The 17982-nt window shown below is 43.7% G+C and overlaps 1 protein-coding gene across 2 annotated transcripts in view; it reads left to right on the top strand.

Annotated features, from left to right (window-relative positions):
* Positions 1–17982, top strand: part of TANC1 (tetratricopeptide repeat, ankyrin repeat and coiled-coil containing 1) — a 3647153-nt gene that overhangs the window by 1564820 nt on the left and 2064351 nt on the right. For both annotated transcript variants that reach the window (XM_044074752.1, XM_044074753.1), the window contains exon 5: positions 17685–17759. In XM_044074752.1, the coding sequence (XP_043930687.1) occupies positions 17685–17759 (75 nt within the window). The remainder of the gene's footprint in view (positions 1–17684; positions 17760–17982) is intronic.

Here is a 17982-nt window from a genome sequence, read left to right as displayed (position 1 = left end):
AATGTTAAAGATTCTAGGAGGCAAGGAAGGAGGAAACAGTGGTCTCCTTGGATTCAGCATTTGCACTTAGCAGTATAGGATCATAGAATCATGCCAATATCTCAATGCCTTCATCTTCTACATTCAATATAAAAAACTTGGAAAATGTTTTATCAAAAGCCACCCCGCCCCCCCCCCCCCCACCTACATACACCTACTCTCCGGTTGCACAACAAAGAAGAAAAAGGAAATTTCCATTGTCTGTGCTGTCAGTAAAACATTTTCATTGAAACAGCAGCCGACAAAATTCCTTTCAATCTATCGACAGGCTCATGAAATTATGAACAGACAGGCAGATAAGAAATGTAAGCGACTCTTGTCCTGCAACAAAGCAACAAATGGAAGCACATTGCCTTTACAGCAAAGAATTTTGTAAGAGAAAAACTAGTATCTGTGAGTACTGTGTGTTACTGGTCAACTTTAAGAAAAGCCTTGTACATTTAGGAATAATGTTGACTAAAAAGCTACCAGAGAGAGAGAAAAGAATATTGAAAAAGAATCTTGCAGTGCCCGACTCATCAGAATTGTGCTACAGACAACAGAAAATAAGATTAGCAGATTCATTAACTTTGCCAAACCAACAAAATATCACTACCTTTCCATACTTAGGTTAAACTGATTCTACCAGTTGCTGTTTGAGCCTTGTGCTTGCTTAACACTCTAATATTACAATCATAAAATGATAGTTATTTCTCAACATTAGAAACGCATTATCCATTCATAATGAAACTTACACTCTTCATAATAGCAAGAAGTCTAAAAGTAAGCAAGCCTCAATTCTAGCAGCATGTAAGTATCTTGAAAGGTAGCCAGATTTTTGTCAATCGTAAGTCACAGAAATCCACTTCCCTTACTTGTCGGTATGGTTCATTTCAGTTTGAAATATACAATGTTTAGTTATGCACTATCACTTCTGATAAGAAATGTTCTTCCTTTCTAAGTCCAGTAATTTCATGTGACCACTTTGCATAACAACAGGCTAGCAAACTCAGGATATCAATAATATCCTTCTTCCATTAGATAAGGAAACTACTGACCACATTTTTATTTATTAACTGGCTAACTGTAACAGACACATATACCTCTTTCCTAGGCTTACACAAGACTTGTCTCCACAGGAAAAAGCTTGTTATTAGCACATTAAAACTGTCACATTCTTTGCTGTATTCAGCTTAGTTGCTACAAGTGCATTAGAGTGTGACTGCTTCTTTTTCATAAATCATGCCCTTTTTAACTTTCATATCCCATCAGCATATATATAGTTTTTAAAAACTCAAAAGAATCTGAATATAGGCAAGCTATCACAGCCTTTTCTTTCTGTTTGTTAAACCAGAGGTATAAGGAAGAGGTTCCACTTTCTCCACTTCTGTTTGGTTTTGACAAAGACCCCCCTTACACAAGCAGTAACAGAGTTAACAAATTATGTCATCACCCTAAAATAAGATATTACTATCCATTATCCCTGTTACGTCTAGGTTTAGATAAGACCTTATTTCAGTATTAAAGCAAACAGTCATTCAATTAATAAGTGCTAAAGCGAGCTGAGCCTTCCTCTTGTAACTTACCTTTGTTGTAGTGTAGTAGTCGGCGTGTACACAAGAATAAACACAAATAAATCCTCTCTGTACGATCGCTCCTTCCTGCAGCTTTTCTTTACAAAAATCACCCGGTGTTTTCGCATACCAGCGAACGGCTGGTATGGGAAAAATGTAAAAGAAAGTTGGCGCATGCAGAAGAGCAAAACTCTGGACACGGAAAAAGTGAAATTCATTTTATATTTAAATTTAAGGGTCGCGGGCCGCATGGAAGAGCTCTGAGGGCATGCGGCCATGAGTTGGACACAACTGTTTTAAAGCATCTGGCATTTGTAAAAAGATTACTAACTGGCCTAGGGTACACAGTAAACGAAAAGAAATCAAAACTAGTGCCCTCTCAAGAGATAATATTCCTGGGTGCAAGCTTAAATACAACGGCCCAGATGGCTTATCTCACGCCAGAGAAACAAAAACAACTGACTTCTTACTTCAAGAAATTGGCAACAAAAACCCGCTTATCTGCAAGGAAATTCCTGCAGGCCCTGGGTTTCATGGCATCGTGCATTCTACTAATTCCATATGCCAGACTGCATATGAGGAAACTACAGTGGTATCTAAAAAGTGTTTGGACTCAGCATTGCCACAGCCTGGAGACAGTAATTGCACTCATTCCCTGCCTACAACAGGAGTTTCGATGGGCAGAAGCCTGTCACCACAACAAGGCTGTGCCATTCAGTTTACCCACAGCCAGACAGACACTAACAATGGATGCATCAGGTTATGCCTGGGGGGGCCCATATGGCAGGAAAATGTATTCAGGGCACATGGCCTGCAAAACCAGATGCATCTCCACATCAATCAAAAAGAGATGCTAGTTGTTCAAAATGCCCTGACAGCTTTCAAGGACCTGCTTCATCCAGGACAGCTACTAATAAAGACAGACAATACTACGATCATGTGGTACATAAACATGCAGGGAGGTACACATTCCTACCCCCTCTGCAGACTAGCAATGACCTTATGGGACACAGCATTGGCTTTTCAAATTCACCTGCAAGCACAATTCCTGCCAGGAAAAACAAATACTCTGGCAGACAAACTAAGCAGAAACCTCGTGGATCCCCATGAATGGAAACTGGATCCACAAGTCTTCAACATGATAATAAGGAAATGGGGATGCCCAGACATAGATCTATTTGCCTCCCCTCACGACTACCAATTGCAGAGATTTTGCACAAGGATTTATTACAAGCAAGCATGGAAAGTGGACGCCCTATCTTTCAGCTGGAAAAATCTAACAGTATATGCCTTTCCTCCACTGCCTCTCCTTCCCAGGGTACTCCTAAAGGTCAGACAAGGGAAGCCAAAAATTATACCGATTGCACCAGACTGGCCACGCCAGCACTGGTACCCAGTCCTAAATAGCTTGTCTCAAGGTCCAGCATGGATATTGCCTCAAACTTCTCACTTGCTGACCCAACAAAACAATCGGATCCTACTCTGCCAACTCAGGACCTTAAATCTGGCAGCATGGCGGATAATGTAACCATTCAGAACACACCTCTTTCAAAAGCTGTTATGGATGTTATCTTGGAGGCCAGGAGGCCCAGTACCAGAAAATCTTATGCAGAAAAATGGAAGAGATTCTGTGCTTGGAGCCAGGAACAAGGCATTGACATGTGTGTACCAAATATACCTCAGATTTTACAATACCTAACTGAGATGCTGAACAAAGGCCTTTCTTTCTCATCAATTAAGATTCATGCCTCTGCCATTTCAGCCCATTACAATACGGAACCACCTATCTTTTCTCATCCTTTAATAAGGCAGTACTTCAGGGGGCCCAAAAACATTAGGCCTCCAAGGAGAGCACCAATTCCTGCCTGGGACCTCAATTATGTTTTGGAAAAACTCACACTGCCTCCTTTTGAGCCAGCTTCAACAGCAGATATAAAATTCTTATCCTGAAAAACAGCTCTACTCCTAGCAATAACCTCAGGAAGGCGAGTCTCGGAGTTACAAGCACTTATGGCTGTGGAACCTTTTATCATTTTTCATCCAGACGTGGTGTCTGAGGACAATTCCTATATATGCTCATCGTGTTTCACTGTTGCAGTCATTACACTTGGGTTAACCTGCTAGCAGGCGACCCGAGTTCCAAAGTCTTGGTCCGGCGTTGGTTGCTGTTGCCTCTTCCCTGACGTCAGTGCGCCAGGGGTATAAAAGTTGCAACCGACACCATTTTCTTCAGTCTTTCTTGCCGCGCGGTGCCCGAAGTAAAAGCAGTTCGCAAGTGCCGGTCGGCCGACTCCTGAGGTTTTCAAAATTGAGTTTCAGAACCGAAATCTTCAATAAAGCTAAGTACTCCGTTGGGGAAACTTTTTCTTGCTCCAGACCGATGTCAGTAAAAGTTAATAATTGTATTTCTTGTGGGAAGCAAATACCTCATAAGGACTTCCACTCTTACTGTATTCCTTGCCTAGGCCTTGACCACGACGTCACTAGTTGTCGATTTTGTGCTAGATTCAACAAACACACTATTAAACGTTGGTTTGATTTTGCTCTACATTATTTTGGCCGAAGGTTTAATTACATAATGCCGTCGGAACAACCGACGACTGGAATCTATAAAAAAATGCAAAGACAAAGAAAAAGACAGGCATCCCAGGTCCAAAACCGATGACGAAGCCTTTTCTAGGCCAGTTGCCGGTTCTCAGTGAGGTGCTTTCGTAGCTCCTGACACCCGCTACCTCAGAGCCACAGGCCGCAACCGACAGCCACTTGGAGACACCGAGGGCTGTGGAAACTCAAGGTATTGGGCTTCGGAAACTATACCCTCAGATGGGTCCGGAGCCGCTGAGCAGGCATCGGCTTCTGAGGGTGTTTTCAGACCTTCACAGCTTACAATTAAGCCCACTACAGCAGCAAAGGCAAAGTCAAAAACACCATTAAAGACAAGGAAACAAGTGCAGCATTCTCCAGAACAGTCATCCATGCCAAAGAAACAGATGCTTAAAATGGTCAAAGACCTAATTACTTTAATCAGGGGTTCCCATCCCCCTCCTGACAAAAGGCCTAGGCAAGACACTGACTATGATTCCTCTGACCAGGTTTCTATTTCCTCTGACTCCTATTCTGATCAGGGATATTCTCTCCCTCCCTATGAGGACTCTGATTGCAGAAGAGTCCATACCTTCAGCCTCTCTGCCTGAGGATTATTCTTTTGGGGAAACCCTGCACACCATGAGGGAACATTTCCATTGGGAGAGCCGGGATTATTCAGAATCCAAGAAAAGGCTCATAGACTTCCTTTTATTGCCTCAGCACAGGCCACTGGCTATCCCTCCTGTGCTTGATATTGTTGATGATGTTTTTTTCTGAATCTAGTCTGTCTCCTGATTCTTTACCCCCTGCACCAGTCAAGCCAGACAGGTACTACAGAGTCCCTGACTCTCATAAATTTCTTTACAAAAACCCTGCTGCAGACCCAGAAACAATTTCTCAGGGTCCAAAAGGGGTTAAGGCTTCCACTGTTAAAATACTGTCCCGTCGGATAGGGACTCCAGACCTCTGGACAGATGGGGGAAAAAAGTTTACTCTTCTGCTACTTTAGCTGTAAAAGCTTTTAACTGTCAGTTCCACATGCTTAAATACCAACAGTACCTCATGTCATTGTTAAAACAGAAAATAGTTTCAAATACAGAAGGTCCTAAATGCAGGATTTATTGCATGCAGTTGAACAAGTGGGAAAGCATACTCTGCAATGTGGTTTTGATTCATTAGAGGCTTCTTGCAGAGCCTTAGTTACAGGCTCTGTTATTCGTAGGCATGCTTGGTTGAAAGAACAAAGTTTACCTGACCATGTTAAAGTAAAAATATTGGATGCTCCATTACAGCATGATACTTTGTTTGGTGTTAAGGCAGAAGAGGTGTTAAAGAAAATGGAGGATAAAGCAAAGTCAATGCAGACAGTGAAAGATTTCTTACAGGTTCAAACACCTAGATGTAGCAGAAACTGGCCTTCAAAAAATTGGTCCTTTCCAGTGTCAGACAGGCCACAAAGAGGTAGATACAGACGCCCAAGAGGCAGATCTCAGCCCCAAGGCTCCTACCGACCTAAACAATGGGGTGCTTCAGCCCCGAAAGGAGGGGAAGACAAATCAACCTTATAGGAAACAGTCCCAATGACTTCCCTCTACAAATGCCAAGCACTTACCTTTTGACATCACCCCTAGGGGGGAAGCTAGCACTTTTCTCAAAAAGTTGGCACATGATCACCCAGGACCAGTGGGTGCTAAATATTGTTTCTCAGGGTTACAGGTTCCACTTCCACACACTTCCAAAACCAAAAGGTATGCCAGACCTGCCACAAAACCAATGGGCAGAGGCAGAAAAACAGATTGCTGCTCTTATGGACATGGGAGCTATTCAAAAAGTTCCAGAGCAAGAACAGGGGCAAGGATTTTACTCAAGACTTTTCTTGGTACCCAGAAAGGACAAAGCCTGGAGACCAGTGCTGGATCTGTCAATCCTAAACACTTTCCTGGATGTTCCAAAATTCAAAATGTTAACACTACATCAACTTCTGCCCATGCTGGGCAAGAAAGCTTGGCTAGTTACTTTGGACCTCAAGGAGGCATACCTGCATGTCCCAATCAGACAGTCTTGCAGAAGATACCTCAGATTCATAGCAGGCTCAATGCATTACCAATTTTCTGCACTGCCCTTTGGCTTATCTACTGCGCCCAGGATCTTCACAAAATGCCTGGCATCAGTAATTGCATTTTGCAGACAAAAAGGAATTCAAATATATCCCTACTTGGACGACTGCCTTATTCAAGCAGAGAGCAAGGACATTCTTCTAAAGCATCTGGCGTTTGTAAAAAGATTGCTAATTTGCCTAGGGTACACAGTAAACGAAAAGAAATCAAAACCTAGTGCCCTCTCAAGAGATAATATTCCTGGGTGCAAGCTTAAATACAACTACCCAGATGGATTATCTCACGCCATACAAACAAAGGCAACTGACTCATTACTTTCAAATGATGGCAACAAAAACCCAGCTCCGTGCAAGAAAAATTCTGCAGGCCCTGGGCTTCATGGCATCCTGCATTCTACTAATTCCATATGCAAAACTGTATATGAGGAAACTGCAATGGTATCTTAAAAGTGTTTGGACTCAGCATTGTCACAGCCTGGAGACAATCATAACCTTAGTTCCCTGCCTACAACAGGAGTTTCGATGGTGGGCCCAGGCCTGTCACCACAACAAGGGACAGCCTTTCACTTTACCCCACAGCCAGGCAGACAATAACAACGGATGCATCGGATTATGCCTGGGGGGCACATATGGCAGGAAAATGTATTCAGGGCACGTGGCTCAAGGAACAAATGCATCTTCACATCAATCAAAAAGAGATGCTAGCTGTACAGAATGCCCTGATAGCTTTCAAGGACCTACTACATCCAGGACAACTATTAATAAAGACGGACAATACCACAGTTATGTGATACATAAACAAGCAAGGGGGCACACATTCCTGCCCCCTATGTAGGCAAGCCATGACTTTGTGGAACACAGCACTGACTTATCAAGTACATCTGCAGGCACAATTCCTGCCAGGAACAAAAAATACACTGGCAGAATAGTTGAACAGAAATCTCATGGACCCTCACGAATGGAAACTAAAGCCACAGGTGTTCAGCATGATAACGAGGAAATGGGGACGCCCAGACATAGATCTTTTTGCCTCCCCTCATAATTACCAAACACAGAAATTCTGCACAAGAACTTATCACTCTCAAGCATGGAAAGTGGATGCTCTATCATTCAGCTGGAAAGGCCTGACAGTCTATGCCTTCCCTCCGATGCCTCTCCTTTCTAAGGTACTCCTAAAAGACAAGAAGGGCCAAAAATTATCCTGATTGCCCCAGACTGGCCACGCCAGCACTGGTACTCAATCCTAAAGAGCTTGTCCCAAGGCCCAGCTTGGCCTCTACCTCAAATTCCTCATCTTCTGACTCAACAAAACAATCTGATTCTGCACAGTCAACTCAGAACCTTAAATCTGGCAGCATGGCAGATAATGTAGCCATTCAGACTGCACCTCTCTCTAAAGCTGTTATGGATGTTATTTTAGAAGCCAGGAGGCCCAGCACTAGGAAATCTTACGTAGGAAAATGGAAGAGATTCTGTGCTTGGAACGAGACACAAGGGCTTGAACCACTTGTCCCTAATATACCTCAGATTTTACAATACCTAACTGAGATGCTGGACAAAGGCCTATCTTTCTCATCATTTAAAATCCATGCCTCTCCCATTTCATCTAATTACAATATGGAACCTCCCATCTTTTCACATCCTGTACTACGACAGTACCTCAGAGGGGCAAAAAATATAAGACCCCCAAGGAGAGCACCAGTACCAACTTGGAATCTCAATTTTGTTTTAGAAAAACTCACACTGCCTCCTTTTGAACCGGCATGCACAGCTGATCTAAAATTTTTATCATGGAAAACTGCTCTGCTTCTAGCAATAACTTCAGCAAGAAGAGTCTCAGAGTTACAGGCATTAATGGCTGTGGAACCTTTCATCATTTTTCATCAGGACAGGGTCTTACTTAGGACAAACCATTCATGCCAAAAGTGGTCTCCAATGTGGCCTTGAACCAAACCATTCATTTGCCTACTTTCTACCCAAATCCCCAGAATAAAGGGGAGAAACTACTGCACTCTTTGGATATACACAGACAGCTACAATTTTACTTTGGCAAAACAAAAGCTTTCAGAAAAACTGAGCAACTGTTTGTAGCCTATGCTGCAGGATCACAAGGAAAGCCTATTACAAAACAAACAATTTCAAAATGGATAGGCCACTGCATCCGCTTCTGTTATGCACAGCATGGCAAATCAGTGCCTAAGGGCATTAGGCCTCATTCTACCAGAGCAGCAACCACTTCAGCAGCTTTTCTCAGAGGAGTACCAACCAAAGACATTTTAGAAGCTGCAACCTGGGGCTCAGTGCACACTTTCACCAAGCACTGCCGCTTACTCCAAATCCAGAGCAGGCTTTGCCACTGCAGTTCTGCAGGGCCTGGTAGCCTCTCCAAATCCAATTTAGACCCAGCCGCCCAACCTCAGCTTTGGGATTCCACCCAAGTGTAATGACTGCAACAGTGAAACACGATGAACATAGTACAGTTGTGTACCTACCATAAATGTAGATGTTCGAGTGTATTCACTGTTGCAGTCCAGGTTACCCACCCACCATCCCCCTTTTCATTGCTGGGACTTTTCTGTACTTCTCAACTCTATGCAACTCTATGCAACCTATGTGGTGTATTTGCTTGTAGATGAAGGAAATGTTTTTAGTAATATATGCATGTTTTTTGTCATATTTTTATCTTTCTAGCCTTCCTATCTGGGGGCACTTGTCATCTGGGGCAAGAAAAACTGTAGAAAATGGCGTCGGTTGCAACTTTTATACCCCTGGCGCACTGACGTCAGGGAAGAGGCGACAGCAACCGACGCCGGACCAAGACTGTGGGTCGCCTGCCAGCAGGATAACCCAAGTGTAATGTCTGCAACAGTGAATACGCTCAGACATCTACATTTATGGTAGGTACACAACTGTACTTTATGCCTAAGGTGGTATCCAGTGTGGCCCTCAACCAAACCATTCACTTGCCTACCTTTTATCCAAGTCCACAGAACAAGGGTGAGAAAATTCTGCATTATTTGGACATACACAGGCAGTTACGCTTCTATTGGACAGAACTAAAGGTTTCAGAAAGACTGAGCAACTTTTAGTGTCATATGCTGCAGGATCACAAGGAAAGGCTATCTCAAAACAGACTATTTCTAAATGGATAGGCCATTGCATCCGTTTCTGCTATTCTCAACATGGCAAATCAGTGCCTAAGGGCATTAGGCCTCTTTCCACCAGAGCAGCAGCCACTTCAGCAGCCTTCCTCAGAGGAGTACCAACCAAAGATGTCTTAGAGGCTGCAACTTGGAGTTCAGTGCACACTTTCACAAAGCACTACCACCTACCTCTTTACTCTAAGTCTAGAGCAGGCTTTGCCACTGCAGTTCTGCAGGGCCTCATAGCCTCTCCTAATCCTATTTAGCCCAGCCACCCATCCTCAGCTTTGGGATTCTACCCAAGAGTAATGACTGCAACAGTGAAACACGATGAACATAGTACAGTTGTGTACCTACCATAAATGTAGATGTTTGAGTGTATTCACTGTTGCAGTCCAGGTTACCCACCCACCATCCCCCTTCTCTTTGCTGGGACTTATCTGCACTTCTCTATCCTATACAACCTATTTGGTGTATTTGCTTGTAGATAAATAAAATGTTATTTTTGTGCATGCATTTTTATTGGCATATTTTTCAGCCTACCAAATTGGGGGCACCTGACATCTGGGGCAAGAAAAACTGAAGAAAATGGGGTCTGCTGCATCTTTTATACCCCTGGCGCCCTGACGTCAGGGAAGAGGCGACAGCAACCGACGCCGGACATAGACTTTGGAATTCTGGCCGACTGAGGGTAGCCTGCCAGCAGGATAACCCAAGAGTAATGACTGCAACAGTGAATACACTCGAACATCTACATTTATGGTAGGTACACAACTGTACTTTGTTTGTCTGCTTTTCTAATGCCAATGTGGGAAAACCAGTTTCGAAGATCACTGTAGTAAAATGGATAACAGATTCTGTTTCTGGTGTTTGTTCATTGAAAGACTTAACCTTACCGAAGCAGCCAAAGGCGCTTTCAACTGGGCCGATGGCTACATCAGTTGCTTTTTGGCTAGAGCTTCATTGATGACATTTGTGCAGCTGCCACTTGTTCTAATGTTCATACCTTTGTTTCTCATTACAAATTGGACATCCTTTCCGGGAACGGGCATCATTTGGTTCTGTGGTGCTCCGGAATATCCTTCCATGAAGGCCACCCAAGGTAATTGCAGCTGGGAACTCTGTCCCATTCGTTGAGGAATGAATGAAAATAACATCAGATGTACAAGTTATGCACTCACTAGAACGTTCCATCTGTGTTGTCCATTTTCATTCTTCCTCGTCTTTTCTCAAGTTATGCACTCACTAGAACGTTCCATCTGTATTATCCATTTTCATTCTTCCTCAGCTTTTCTCCCACCTTCCCCCTTTCCATGTCTTTTGGAGTGAGCTAATAGAATTCTTATTAGGAACCATTGTTCCTATTTAAGCTCCTGATCTTTCAGCTGTCACTGTTCTGTCTTAGCTATTGGGAGTTAATTTTTTCTCTGGGATATTGTATAATAGCAGCAAACTTGATCTGAGGTAATACAGTGATCAGGGGCATTATAGGTAAGGGAGGATCTATATTATATTCTCGAAAGCCGACATTGTTGAATCTGACATAGTTGACATGAGAATATGGAACGCTCAGAATCTCTAGCGAATAAACAGAAATCTCTGTAAGGGGAGATTTCCATTTACTGCAATGTAGTGCGGTCTCGGAGTTGGTATATTTAGGTGCAGGGGTCTTGCCCCCCCCCCACACTTAAACCCATTAGGGTACTTTTTTCTTTTGTCTTTTTATAAAAAGGTCGACATTTGAAGACATCGACCTTATGGTGTCGACCATATGTTGTTCGATGTTTCCAGCCGTCGATCTTATAATTTAGCCCCGTAAGGGAGTAGCTCGAGAGTCGGATCCTAGAATTTAAGTGCCGAGTCGGATCCAAGGAACTAATCTAAACACATTCATTGAGGAAGAATGAAAACAGACAACACAGAAGGAACGTTATGGTGAGTACATAACTTTAAGTGCCACGTTAGTAAAACTTGCACTGCATTTGCTGTTGTAGCCAGTTGATTATTAGAGCAGACAGCAAGGTTTCTCTCTGAAGGTACCGTTATTTCAAAGCTTATAAAATGAAATCTCTTGTCACACTTGCATGTGTATTGTCTGTACCTTTATTTAGTTTTTGTATACATTTACACTTGGAATTATTTTTTAATATGTTTTTTCCCATCTGCCATGCTAACCATCTTACCTGCTCTAGATGGACTTGGCATGTTTGTTCGGTAGCTTTGAGGATGTTCTTCATGTTTCACTGTTGCAGTCATTACATTTGGGTTATCTACCTGCAGGTAGCCCTCAGCTGGCCTGAATACCAGAGTCTTGGATTCCTGTGTCAGATGCTGTCTCTTCTTCCATGACGTCAGGTCGTCAGGGGTATAAAACATGCAGCCGACGTCATTACATCAGTCTTTTTTGCCGCGCGGTGCCTGAAACAGAAGCAGTTCGCAAGTGCTGGTCGGCCGACTCCTGAAATTTTTGTTTTCGAGTTTCAGAACCAAAGTCTTCGAAAAAAGCTAAGTACCCCGTTGTGGATCCTTTTTCTTGCTCTTAACCGATGTCAGTAAAAGTTACAATTGTCTTACTTGTGGAAAGCAAATACCTCATAAAGATTTTAATTCATACTGCATCCCTTGCTTAGGCCCAGACCATGACGTCCCTCACTGTTGGTTTTGTGCCTTTTTCAACCCCCGAACTATTCATCTGTCTATTTTTGGTACTCGGTTTAACTATCCAGAAATGGCTTCAGTAAGCCATCTGACTACTGATATTACCAAAAAACGTAAGGATAAAGATTCGCAGGCCTCTACTGAGACCCATTCAGAGTCCAGTATACAGCGAGATGCTTCTTCGACTATGGAACCTGCGGATGTCTCTACCTTGAATGGGTCAGGAGCCGCTGTGCAGGCACTGGCTTCTGAGGCTGTATTCAGGCCTACAGATTTGCATTTTAATCCGACACCATCTTCTTCATCCAGGCCTAAAACTCGACCCATGCCTAGAAAACCAACGTCCAAACCGCATGGTCAGGTCCATATGCCTAAAAAACAAATGCTTAGAATGGCTGAAGACCTTATTACTTTAATTAGGGGAGCCAGCCTTCCCCCTCTAAAAGACGTAGAACTAATTTTCCTTCTGATTCTTCTGATCGGGATTCTGAAATCTCGGTTTCTTTTGATTACCAGGATTTGCCCTTATCTACCTATGAGGATTCTGATGCAGAGAGCTCTATTCCCTTTGCTTCCCCTCCAGAAGATTTTTCTTTTGGTGAAACCTTGCACACTCTTAGGGAGCATTTCTGCTGGGAAAGCCAGGATTACTCTGACTCCAAAAAGAGGCTTAGGGAATTCTTACTCCTCCCTCAACACAGGTCTTTAGCTATACCTCCTGTTCTGGACATTGTAGAATCTAGCCTGTCCCCAGACACTTACCTCCAGCTCTCAGAAAAACTGACAGGTATTACAAAGTACCTGACTCTCACAAGTTCCTCTTCAAGAATCCTACTGCAGATCTAGAGACCATTTCCCAACGACCAAAGGGCATTAAGGCTACTGCTGCCAAAAATTCTACCCCCTCTGATAGAGATTCTTGGGCCTTGGACAGATGGGGTAAGAAGGTATATACTTCTGCTACTTTGGCCATTAGGGCCTTAAATTGCCAGTTTCATATGTTAAAAGTATCAGCAGGATATTTTGGGACTGCTTAAACAGAAAATTATGTTGATTCCTGACTGTGATGAACATAAAGAATTACAGAATTTAATGCATTCTGCTGAACAAGTTGGTAAACATACTTTGCAATGTGGTTTTGACTCTTTAGAAGCATCTTGCAGGGCTGCTGTCACTGGGTATGTACTTAGAAGGTATGCTTGGCTTAAGGAGTAAAACTTGCCAGATCATGTTAAAGCTAAATTACTGGATGCTCCCTTAAACCAAGACTGCCTGTTTGGCAACAAAGCAGAAGAAATGCTCAAAAAGATGGAGAAAATAGCTAAATTTATGTAAACTGTTAAAGATTTCCTGCAAGTACAGCCTCCCAGATTTAGTGGGCATTGGCCTTCAAAGAATTGGTCCTTTCCAATCTCTTCCAGGCCTTCTCAGTCCAAACCCAGGAACAGCAGACCACCTAGGTTACAGTCTCAGGCTACACACAGGCCTAGGCAGTGGGGGGCTCCCATTTCCAAAGCAAGAAGTAGTAAACCACCCCCCCCTACAGAAAAATGTCACAATGACTTAACCTTAACCCTTCCAAGCGCTACTTAACTGCCTGCTCCCTTAGGAGGAAAGCTCACCCTGCATCTAAAAAAACTGGGAACTCATTACCCAAGACAAATGGGTCTTAAATACAGTTTTCCAAGGATACAGATTCCACTTCCACACCCTACCAACCCCAAACGGTTGGCCAGACTTACCCCCAAATCAGTGGGCAGAGACTCAACAGCAGGTTCTCTCTCTTCTAAGTATCAGGGCTATTCAGTCCTTCTCAGCAGAAGAAATGGGACAAGGTTTTTGTTCAAGACTTTTCCTGGTACCCAGAAAAGACAGCTCCCGGTGTCCTATCCTGGACCTCTCTATTCTAAACACCTTTATGGTAATCCCAAAATTCAAAATGTTAACACTTCAACAGCTACTTCCTATGCTAGGAAAAGATGCCTGGTTGGCAACCTTAGACTTAAAGGAAGCTTAACTGTACATTCCAATAAGGGAATCTTGCAGGAAATACCTATGCTTTAGGGCATGCTCCGTGCACTATCAGTTCTCTGCCCTTCCCTTTGGCTTATCTACTGCGCTCAGGGTATTCACAAAGTGTCTAGCTCCAGCCATTGCATTTTGCAGGCAGAGAAATATTCAAATATACCCATACCTGGACGATTGTCTGATTCAGGCAGAAAGACAGGACATGCTATTAAAACATCTGGCATTCGTAAAGAAATTTCTTACCTTGCTGGGGTACACCATAAATTAAAAGAACTGTCATCTAGTACTCTGCCAACAGATTGTATTCCTGGGAGCAAGCTTGAACACAACTTCCCAGATGGCTTACCTCACGCCAGCGAAACAAGTTTATTTGACAATCTACTTCAAATTACTGGCCACAAAGACCCAGCTTTCTGCAAGGAAAATTTTGCAAGCCCTGGGGTTCATGGCCTCTTGCATTCCACTAATCCCATATGCAAGATTGCATACGAGGAAACTCCAATGGTATTTAAAAAGCCTATGGTGTCAGCGTTCTCAATACCTGGCATCAATGATTCCTATCATTCCTTGTATAAAGACAGAGATCCTTTGGTGGGCAGAGACATTTCACCACAACATGGGGCTCCCTTTCAATCTACCCCCTGCCGCCCAAACCCTGAAAACAGCTGCATCAGACTATGCATGTGGGGCTCACTTAGCAGGGCAATGCATTCAGGTCAAATGGAACCCGAGTCAGATGTACCTGCATATCAACCAAAAAGAAATGTTAGCTGTACAGAATTCCCTGACAGCCTTCAAAGACCACATCCTTCCAGGGCAATTATTGGTAAAGACAGACAACACCACAGTTATATGGTACATAAAAGAAGCAGGGGGGAACCCACTCGTACCCTCTCTGCAGACTAGCCATGGTTCTGTGGAACACAGCCTTGAGCTACCAAGTGCACCTACAAGATCAGTTCCTGCCAGACAAGCTAAATTTACTGGCAGACGACCTAAGCAGAAATCTCATGGACCCACACGAATGGAAACTGGAACCAAAAATATTCAACCTCTTGAGGAACAAATGGGGGACTCCAGAGGTAGACCTGTTTGCCTCCCCCCAGAACTACCAATTGGACAAATTCTGCACAAGGACTCCCCACAGTCAAGCTTGGAAAGTGGATGCCCTGTCCTTTACCTGGGAAAGCCTCTCAGTTTATGCCTTTCCCCCTCTGGCACTCCTCTCGACGGTTCTGCTAAAGATCAAACAGGACAAACCAAGGACAATACTTATTGCACCAGACTGGCCCCGCCAGCATTGGTACCCTCTATTGCGCAGCATGATACTGCTGGATCCATGGCACCTACCTCAGACACCTTCCCTGCTGTCCCAGCAGGTGGGCCAGATTCTGCACTCTCAGCTTCAAACCCTGAACCTTGTAGCCTGGCTAATTCCTTGAGCTCTCCAATAGCATCCCTCAGTAAGCAGGTACTGGATGTTATTCTGGAAGCAAGGAGGCGTAGTACTAGCAAATCCTATGCTGAAAAGTGGAAAAGATACAGTTCCTGGAGCCAGACCCAGGGTATGGGCACTACGGTGCCCAGCTTACATCATATTCTTCAGTACTTAAAGGAAATGCTTCACAAGGGCTTATCTTTCTCATGATTTAAAATTCATGCCTCTGCAATTTCAGCACATTATAATACTGATCCACCCCTCTTCTCTCACCCCCTGTTAAAGCAATTCCTCAGAGTCGCTAAAATTTAAGACCCCCCCCCCCAGGCGAGCCCCTACTCCAGCCTAGGACCTTAATTTTGTATTGGAAAAGATCACTCTCCCTCCATTTGAACCAGCTGCAACTGCAGAGTTGAAATTTCTTTTTTGAAAAACAGCCTTCCTTCTAGCCATCACTTCAGCAAGAAGAGTGTCTGAATTACAGGCCCTCATGGCAGTGGAGCCCTTCATTATCTTCCATGCAGACAGGGTTTCCCTCAGGACCAATCCTTCCTTTATGCCCAAGGTGGTGTCTAGTGTGGCCCTAAATCAGTCCATTCATTTGCCTTCCTTTTTCCTGAATCCACAAAACAAAGGAGAACAAATGCTGCACTCTTTGGACGTGCGCCGACAACTTAGATTTCATTTGGACAGGACTAAGCCTCTCAGAAAACCTGAGCAGCTGCTAGTTGGCTTTGCTGCAGGGGCAGAGGGGAAGGCCATTTCAAAACAAACCATTTCTAAATGGATAGCCCATTGCATTAATTTCTGCTATAAGCACCATGGAAAACCTACCCTACAAGGGATAAGATCACATTCCACCAGGGCTGCATCTACCTCTACAGCCTTTCTCAGAGGGGTCCCTACCAGGGACATCCTAGAAGCTGCTACCTGGAGCTCTGTACATACCTTTACCAAGCATTACAACATACCTATTTTTTCTAAATCCAGAGCTGGTTTTGCCACTGCAGTTGTGCAGGGCTTAATAGCTGGTCCTAATGCTCTCTAACTTCCTCTTCCCTTCCTTAGCTTTGGGAATCAACCCAAATGTAATGACTGCAACAGTGAAACACGAAGAACATAGTACAGTTGTGTACACTTACCATAAATGTAGATGTTTGAGTGTATTCACTGTTGCAGTCCTGGTTACCCTCCCTCCAGCCCCCTGACTTCTCTTGGCTCTACCTTTTCTTCTTGTTTTAAGCTTTCTGGTGTATTTGCTTTTTGAGGGAGGTGTAACATAACATATAATTGCTTCCCTTTGTGGGGGCACCTGACATCTGGGGCAAGAAAAACTGACGTAATGGCATCGTCTGCATGTTTTATACCCCTGACGACCTGATGTCATGGAAGAAGAGACGGCATTTGATGCAGGAATCCAAGACTCTGGTATTCAGGCCGGCTGAGGGCTACCTGCAGGCAGATAACCCAAATGTAATGACTGCAACAGTGAATACACTCGAACATCTACATTTATGGTAAGTGTACACAACTGTACTGTCTTCATCCTTCTGATGTGAGAACCATCTTAAAGGTTGAGCTTCCTGGTAGACATTAGGCTGTGTGTTTGCACTCTTTCTAGCATTCCAGCAATGAAAGCTTTTATCCTAACCCAACCCATGACAGGTAGGGGAAGTGGGACACCTGCATGACTCAAAACTCCTTCTGCCCACTAGCTCATGAAATCCCCCTGACCATCTACTTTGTCTCACCCCTACTGTAAGAGAATACACATAGTATAGGAATGTGACCCACTCTTCCCTGCTGTCTTGCAGGATGGGCATCCATCCTGTCTGTGATATACTGTCAAGCACCCAAGCTGCTAATTTAACTCAAGTTACCTAGACCATAGTCAGGGCTCTGTCCTTGTCCACCGCTGGCACAGGCTTGCACTCTGTGAACTGATTTTCATGTATATGTAAATGCTGTGAATGGTTTACAAGTTGCAGTATGTTGTTAATGCTCTAGTTACAGGTTGTTGGTAATTTCACAATGACTACTTGAAGATAAGTAATTATATTTTCATTTTCTGAACTTCCAATCATGTATTACATTTTAAGTGTAAAATTTTTATTCCCAAACAGATATATGCTGGTTGGAACACCCAGGTGATAACCCACATTCCAGTAATGACTACATACAAAGGAGGCAAAGGACACGTAAGTAGTAATTTTCTTTTCGAATAACACTGAAGAATGTACTAATCCTCTGTGACTAGATACCTTGAGTATGATTTGTGGCTTGGGTGCTGAAAGAGTGGGATGGGGGGATGGAGTGGCAGCTGTCTGCAAAGGATGGTGAGGGTACTACCTGCAGTCTGGCACGCCCCTGATGATTGGGGCAGTATCATAATTGCACGGTAAAGTGCCATAGAATTTGGCA

This window comes from Protopterus annectens, chromosome 6.part0 (genome assembly GCF_019279795.1).
Source record: "Protopterus annectens isolate FY-2018-M chromosome 6.part0, PAN1.0, whole genome shotgun sequence".
NCBI lineage: Eukaryota > Metazoa > Chordata > Ceratodontiformes > Protopteridae > Protopterus > Protopterus annectens.
The sequence above is the reverse complement of the archived record's forward strand: the minus strand, read 5'-3'. Positions and strand labels throughout refer to the sequence as shown.